The sequence below is a fragment of the Apium graveolens genome, unplaced genomic scaffold, assembly GCF_009905375.1.
Source record: "Apium graveolens cultivar Ventura unplaced genomic scaffold, ASM990537v1 ctg1319, whole genome shotgun sequence".
NCBI lineage: Eukaryota > Viridiplantae > Streptophyta > Magnoliopsida > Apiales > Apiaceae > Apium > Apium graveolens.
This window is the reverse complement of record NW_027417189.1, coordinates 147946-156375: the sequence shown is the minus strand read 5'-3', so window position 1 is coordinate 156375 and position 8430 is coordinate 147946. Positions and strand designations below refer to the sequence as shown.

Here is an 8430-nt window from a genome sequence, read left to right as displayed (position 1 = left end):
ATCTTACAAACCCAAAAAATTATTATTAAATAAACAATATCGATTCCGGCTGGGAACCGACAGATAACCCATTGTATCTTTAAACATTTCCTTCTAGGCGCGAGCTCACTCATAAATACCACTACCTGCTCTGGAAACCGGAAGCCCTCAACACGGTAGGGACCACCAGGTACGCTCTTATGAGCAGTACGCCTAAACCTGACCATCTTCTTGCTTAACTGCCATGGTTAGATTAAAACAAAACATATGAGTATAAAACTCAGCAAGTAACTATAAAGCAGTTCTACAATATCGATTCCATAATACACTTTACCATACTCAGGGCATTCTACTTTTGTTTGTTCTAGGTGGCAGATTTCTAGCTTTTTGGGTTAAGGAAAGGTTTTGAAGGAATAATATGGAGCTTTTAAGGAACAAGGCTCAACGAAGGATGTAGCCAACATTCATCACAAATCATTAAAGGATCAGAATAGATATTTCAAAAGAGGAAAGCAACAGTATTTCATTATACGGAATCAATCATATGATTAACAGATTTAAGAATCAGGGTTCTCGAGCTTCAAGCTTCACATTAACATAATCAACTCTTTTCAAAGCAATGTAAACCATTTTCATTTTCAAGAATCAATTTACTGAACAGAAAGTTTCAGTCCCTTTTCTTTTTTTTCCTCTTAAAATAATCATTTAGAACCCTTGATTGGATCACTTTATCTTTCCATTTCATTATAATACGGGTGATCAGCCCGTACCGACCTCCATTCCGGTCTTTAAGGTACCAATCGGCATAATTTCAGCCTTAAGTTGGACTAGCCCCGCTAGCCTCTTACCATGACTGGACTTGTTCTACTAGCCTCTTACGTCCCAATCCAATCCATCAGGAATTCATTTAAAAAACCTTAAAATGGAAAACAATTAGGTTTTCAAAATCCATTTCATCATTACCAAGAATATGAAATCATTCGGACTCTTTCAAGTCGAAACTCATACTTAAGTCAGATTTTTTGATAAACAAAGTTCAGGGAGTGATTCAAAGATGAACAAGGAACAATTCATAAGGATTCTGTATCAAGGATAACAAGGCACTTAAGTTAGAAGGATCAACATCTGTTTAGGGATCAACAGGGTGATCAGGAAATAAGGTATCATTAAACAGGGTTAACAAGGATGATTACATGGTTCAATACGATTCATGGCTTAATAATTAACTTGAACAGAAGGGACAGATTATCAAAGGGTTGAATCAGTAAGCAGTTTATCAAGATCAAAGATAGGGTATCTCAAACCAATATCAAGGTTTCACAAGTTAAACAGTTCCATACTCTACATGGTATGAACAACATTCTCCTTATAACCGTTTACACAAGTAATCAGAGTTACTTGCCTGAATTTGCTTTCCCGAAGGTTGAAAAACTGCCACCTATTATATCCTTTCCTTTCCTAGCCTGATTGCCCTCACGCTCCGAATCTACAATAAGAATCAAAATCTCAATCAGTTTCTCAACTCTCGTTCCCGGAACGATCACTCCATACGATAACTCGATTATATCTTTGACTCGAGTATACGATTATAACTTATACACATAAGCACATAGCATATCCCTTTCTCGTAACTCTTATATCCTTATATACTTAACAATCAAAGCGTACTTGCTTAACCTTAGCTTTTTCTCAAATCACACTAATATAACTCTTTTACGACCATAGCTATCACTTATAGCTCTTAATAACAAACGATTTAATTCCCTTTTTCTTTTAATCCTTAATTCGAACCATATATACAAAACACAACCATGTATATTCCATTTCAATCTCATATAATCAAACACAACTAATGCAATTCACAAGAGTCATTTACTCACTTTAACTTCATCCTTTTTTAATCAAAAATCCGAATCATAATCACATTAAAAATCAAAATCAATACCTTCTTTTAATTATCAAAATTCGAACATAAACACCACCCCAATATTTGTCATGCAATCAAGTTCTTACTAGCCACTTAAGATAATTAGCAAAGAAATCAACTTAATTCTCTTTCTTAAGCATAAAACCCATTCGGGTTTTCCAATAATCATGCATGCAAGGATAAATTTTGACATGCAAAGTTATATATCATATTTCCCACTTGTTTTAGTCCTTAAATTAATCATTCAATTCATTAAACACCAAAACCAAACATTACCTAGTGACTTCAACTTTAATCAATTCATTCAATCAACATGCATCCACTTAATCATCAAATTAACCCCTTTTAAACTCATTTTTCATTCGGCAAAAAAATCAAATTCACAACTCAAGGACTAAACATTGACATGCATAACTTGATCTTCTTTAAAACTAACATGCAATTACTTGATATATTAACTAAGCTATGATCAAGTCATCAAATTCAATTCCCCTTTTAAATTCATAAAAATGTCACAAAATACATAGTCATGCACACAGACAACAATCTCACATATATAATCACATAACGACTCAGGTCTGATAATAGAATTTATCCCTCTTTAATCTTTATCATTTTCTACGCGTACCGGGTCACGTTTAGCCTGACGGCCCGACGCTCAGCGTTTTGATTACGCTTCTCATTATCTTTACCAATCAACACGTCACTTAGGACAAAATACTTTATTTAAACATTCATTTCATTCAATCACACATAATTCACATTATATATTCTTTAATTCCTTATTAGGACGGGTTCCGTTCTACCTGACGGCCCGACACCATAGCTTAATTTCTAAGCCGACTCTTTAAATTGGAAAGTTTTTATTTATGCTCCTATATTTAAATATACAGAAAAGACAATTAATCAACACTTAGTCACATAATTATAATCACATCACATAACACATACTTTATTGACTTAATTACGTCGCAAAATTCTCAGTCATCACAGCATATGATTAGTTCTTAATTATACTTTGAACCCTTACACACACCAACACACGTCAGTCTACTAACTCAAGGACATGTCATATATTTTTAAAAATTTGTATTATTTTGTCATTCGAAGTTATATTTTTAAATGATATATAAGATTTCTTATAAATTATTAAATTAGAGTGTATCTTTATGAGTACATATAATATCCGGATAAGAAGTTCAAATTAGTATCACTTTTTATAAAAGATTTTTGTTGCCAAATATATGACACTAATAGTGTATAATATTTTAAAAATTACGAATCATCTATTTAAATATATAATATAGTTTCATTAATTATTAAAAAAATTATCTCGTGAATAAAATTAAATATTTAATTTTATTTTAAAAAAAATTTAAACTAAATTATGAAATTATACTTTATACACACGTTAAAGTACATGCCAATTAGTTAGAAAAAATCGTAAAGAAAAAAAGGGAAACGAAGGGTGTACCAAATTTGTTTTTATGATTTATAATTTTTAAATTTTTAAATTATTATACTTATTATTTGTATTGATTTTCAATTGATGAAATCGAATGTATATCCATTTCCGCTCGTTTAAACTCGGCTTGTATAGTTCCATGGTAATAAATTAGATAATTTGCTGAACATGGATAATTTAGTGGCATGAATCTTCCCTTCTTAAAAATAAATTTTAGTTATTAATTTAAATAGGTCAATACTTTTAAGTTGTAATTTTTATTTTAGAAATTATTAATAAAATGCATATGTCTAAGTAAATAAAAGAAAATTCTTAAAAAAAATAATATAAATTTTTAAAAAAATAAGAGGGTGAAAACCAAGGAGAGTCAAAGTATATGTGATACGATCGATCCACCTCTTGTAGTTGTAGTCCAGCTCACCACTCTCTTTTCTTGCTTCTCAACTTTGTCTTTCTCCTTGTCATCTCCTCTCTTCAACTCTCCACTTCAATCCCCCCATTCATCTTTCGTACCACCTCAATCTATACATAAATAATAATATATAAATACATATCTAGTTACCAGTGCTTAAAAGGCGTGTCTTGTTATCATTAATTTTGTGTTTTACAATGGTGGTGAGTTCTTGATTACTGCCCCCCCCCAATTTCTATCTTGTTTATTGTTTAGTTTATGCTCACTTGTGTCTTTATATTTGAATGTGGTTTATGTTTTGTTATCAGACAAGAACTGTACAAGTTGGGCATGTTTCAGATCTAGCTACTCGAAGAGAAATTCATGAGTTTTTCTCCTTTTCTGGGGAAATTGAGCATATTGAGATTCGAAAGTATGCCTTTTTCTGCATGCCCTTTTGCTCTTATTACTTATTTTTTATGTTTTCAGTTTTCTTTTTTGTTTTTTTGGAAATAGAACAGATTGTTTGGTTTTTATGCAGTGATTCAAGACCAAAGATTGCGTTTGTCACTTTTAAAGATCCACAAGCCCTTGAAATTGCACTACTTTTGTCGGTAATTTCTTTTTTATTTTTGTTTGGTTTCCATTCATTGTAGTAGTTTACATTCGTACCTTTGTGAGGAAAGTTAGTATTTTTGTTCGAGTTAGAAGCTTGAAATAAATTACTAGAAAAACTAGCTAATTCCCACTTCTAAAATTCCTAACCTTATAAACCAATTTTTAGTATTGTAAGTGTTTGTTTGTGTGACGAATAAACCAAATAAGTTAATTTTTAAGTTCCAAGTCACTATTTCTGAATTCAACGTTTCCCAATATTTGTTAAAGCAATGTCTCTTATGTGTTTTTCTCTTAAGTTCTTAGTAGTTATAATTAAATTTCAGATACTTCAAAATGAAACAGTTACAAGAAATATTCTTATGTAACGTTTTAATTATCCTTGACCAGTCTCTATATTATATTTTAGTAATCTTATGTAGCAAGAATGTAACTTGACCGCGATAAGTAGTTGTTAATTTTTTTTATCTCTTAATCATAAAGTCATTTTGGTAAACAAGTCTTCAAATTAGATGTTTATATTGAACTATTTTACCTATGTGATGACTTTATCCCTAAGGTGCTTATTCAGAAGGCTGAAAGAATTGTTATAATCTACTTAAGCAGATAACAGAAACACCGACTTTCTTATGACAGAAGCATAACATGTACATGTTTGTCTGTTTTTCAGGGAGCAACCATTGTAGACCAGATTGTTAGTATAACTCCTGCGGAGAACTATGTTCCGCAGTCTGTGGTTCAGGTAACCGCTTTCACAGGGATGCTCTTCATATTCAGTGTCCTGCAACTGAGATTAATGTATTCTATTCAATGTTTGCAGGGTGAAAGTATGACAGACAACAACATGAGCATGGGACGGGAAGATGCATCACCACTTGCTGAGGTAATTAAATAATCTTGCATCCCTGTACCAATGTTTCTTAATTTCTATCAGATTTGCCGAATACTCTCAACTTCTCCATAGAGAACAGTTGCTTGTGTGAGGAACATACATTGTTCAATGTATCAGTAATTCCTAAATTGTCTCGAGGATTTGTATTGGATGCAGTCACAATATTGTTTTTCCATGTAAAAGTTGCAGATATTGTTTTTTTTTTACTTTTAAAGTGTTGATATTTTTCTGCAGTAGTAGTTAACAATAATCTGCCAGCTATAGCCGCCAAAATGTTGTTTCAGTGTATCCTCCATAAAACAATTTCAAGGTTCATTCCTGTCTGTCCCCCTCATTTTTCTCTGACTTTAAGCATATGTGTTTAATATCAATCTGGTGGCATAATAATTGAACTTGACTAATGAAGTCTAACAGATAATATAAGTAAATCATAAAAAGATATAGGTTCATGTATCAAGTTACGTATACACAAGGCCAATTAGTGAGTTGGCTTGTATTCGTATTTCTTCTGAAGCTCAAATAGTCATCTTTTATACAATCTGTAGGTTCATTTTAAGTCTCCCATTGGCTTGTATAAGTTTTAAAAGCGAACATAATCCAACACTAAATTTCTCAATTTAAACTCTAGTTGCTCGCGTGTAAATTTTGAATATGAGCCTCCCCTGACCTTGTTGTTTGAGTGTGTCTTGTACGTCAAGCACAACTCTAATTAAATTGTCTTTACAGTTCTGTTTTATTATGCCACCTTATTCTGTTGATAATCTTAGGGTATATTTTTATAGCAGGCCCAAACTACTTCGCCGAGCAGTGGAAGAGTGTATGTTAGTAAAGCTCAAGATGTAGTATCAACTATGCTGGCAAAGGGTTCTGCTCTTAGACAAGATGCCATGAATAAGGCTAGAGCATTCGATGAAAAGCATCAGCTAAGAGCCAATGCTTCAGCAAGAGTCAATTCCTTTGACAAGAGAGTCGGACTCACAGAGAAATTTTCTGTTGGTATCTCAGTAGTGAACGAGAAAGTGAAGTCTGTAGATCAAAGGCTTCAAGTGTCTGATAAAACAATGGCGGCACTGATGGCAGCAGAAAGAAAATTAAACACCACCGGGTCAGCTGTGAAGTCAAGCCGGTTCGAAAAGCTTCCACCCTTTTTATTTTCTTTTTTAAAAAGTAACACAGTTTAACTTTTAATAGACTGTTCCAGCAACAGGGAAAATCTATTTGTATACAAGTGTCTTAAAATGCGGAAAAATAACTTACGACATATAATCTATATGACTATTTTTTTAAGACTTGATCATTTCGAAAGTCAGGGGTCGGGGTGATCAATATGAATTTCAAAGTGGTAGAAACAGAGACGGGAACTTTAAAAGCAATGAGGAAAAGATCTAGCAAAATTTAGCAAGGCAAAGTGCATTCTAGGATTTAAGCACACAGCATCATTTAGAAAAATAGTCTTAAAAACCATATTAACTAACTAATTTGTTTTCAAAATATACATTTGGTAGCGAGTAAAAAGGGCCCCCCTCTGGACCCACCACTGTACCTGTCAAATGAGCTTTTTGTACATTCATCATTGTCCAATGGGCCTATCCTGGCTTTGCCTTTGAAATGCTCTTGTAGAAGTGTGTTGCTGCATATAATACCAAAATGCGGTGTAGCTCTCTGTTTATCTCTTTTTATCTTATTTGATTGATCATGTTTCAGGGAAAGAAAAGATTAATTATGCTTTAGTGAATCCTATAGAATTAAAACCTAAGTCTTGGCAGTACATGTTATGTGAGAGGACATTCTTATTTGCTAAACCACATGTAGTTAATTAATTGGCTATATTTGGCTCTGAACAGGTATGTGACTGCTGGAACTACTTGGCTGAATGGAGCTTTTGGTAAAGTGGCAAAGGCTGGGCAAGTTGCTGGTACAAAAACTAAAGCAAAATGGAGCATGGCCTTGTCGAATTTGACTGCCAAGGTGTGGGGACTACTTTTTACCTTGCATTATAAACAAAAAATGCCTTGCTGTGATTATCCTTGAGAGCTTTGAATTGAAATTTTAATTATCATTGGGAAAGACAGTACACATCATTTCCTCCATTGTTGTTTTCTTTCAGTAGACTCGACAATCATACCGTGTAAGGTTCTTCTAAGCCAAACACGATCTAAAATTTGTCGTGTATACCCCCAAAATTATTTTGTGGATACATGAGATGAATAAATTAGTGTTTAATAATATTATTATTTGATAAGAGGAAACAATTGCTAATTGATTATCAAAATTTTGAACTATGCAGAATTATATTTTAATTTTGTGAACTTTTGGGTTACCTAAACATGAAACAGATGAAATAAACTCAAAAATGGTTTTTCTTGTTTTCACATCATGTAAAATATAGTGGGGTCTAAATTTAAGTCCTATGTGATGGGTTCTATGAGCAAAACTAAAAAAGTGTAGGGGAATTTTTTCACTCTAGTCTGTATATTAGTATTAATATCAGCCTTCATACCCGTTAGTGAATGTGATATATTTTGTTTATGCAGGATCCTCCAATTGCTGCTTAGGCTATAATGTAAAGTGACGGGAAATTAATCTTCTTGTAGTGCAACCAGTTCACCATAGAAATACTTCACATTATTTGTTGGCTTGAACTTTGAAGTATAGGGTTGCAGTCTCGGTGTGGGGATGTCGATCATCTTTGTATGTTTCTAGTTTCTCTTGATGTAATATCCCTTTTTTGATTTCCATATGTTATGTTCAGTTTTTTCATTTCATTGCTTTATTGAATTTATATCAGGTGTATTTGCGCTTGGTTCGTGTAATTCTTTTATTGTGTAGTATAAGAAATCATGTGAATTTTACATAGCTTTTCATAGGTCACCTTCCTTTGTGTGTCAATCAAGTCCATTCGTTTATGTTTGTCTGATAACTTATTCAAAGTGTATTATGTGTGATATTATTATCATGGCGGTTTACTGAAATGAACGGTCATTGTAAGAGCAAATGTGGCTTTCACTGCATTACGTAGCTTTATCAGTAAAATTTCAGAATATCTTGTCCCATGCTGAATAGAAACCTTTGCTCGAATCAATGAGTTTCATTTGTTCGAAATGAGTATTATCTGCTTGAAAATCGTTAACATCTTCACAATAATCTATTTTATGCCACAG

General features: G+C 32.8%; 1 protein-coding gene across 2 annotated transcripts; it reads left to right on the top strand.

Annotated features, from left to right (window-relative positions):
* The first annotated feature begins 3765 nt into the window (after positions 1-3765).
* Positions 3766-8179, top strand: LOC141699791 (binding partner of ACD11 1). 2 transcript variants are annotated; one of them, XM_074503617.1, is made up of 8 exons: positions 3766-3986; positions 4092-4195; positions 4304-4376; positions 5048-5119; positions 5198-5260; positions 6052-6395; positions 7114-7237; positions 7804-8179. In XM_074503617.1, the coding sequence occupies exons 1-8, from the start codon at positions 3981-3983 to the stop codon at positions 7822-7824; spliced, it is 807 nt and encodes a 268-aa protein (XP_074359718.1). In that variant the 5' UTR covers positions 3766-3980; the 3' UTR covers positions 7825-8179. The 2 variants fall into 2 exon arrangements, with proteins under 2 accessions (XP_074359718.1, XP_074359719.1); XM_074503618.1 differs by having other exon boundaries at positions 3767-3986; positions 6055-6395.
* The last annotated feature ends 251 nt before the right edge of the window (positions 8180-8430 follow it).

Coding starts and splice junctions, on each gene's coding strand:
- LOC141699791 (XM_074503617.1), top strand. Junction 6,396..7,113: donor TCAGCTGTGAAGTCAAGCCG/GTTCGAAAAGCT, acceptor GGCTCTGAACAG/GTATGTGACTGCTGGAACTA. Junction 7,238..7,803: donor TGTCGAATTTGACTGCCAAG/GTGTGGGGACTA, acceptor TTGTTTATGCAG/GATCCTCCAATTGCTGCTTA.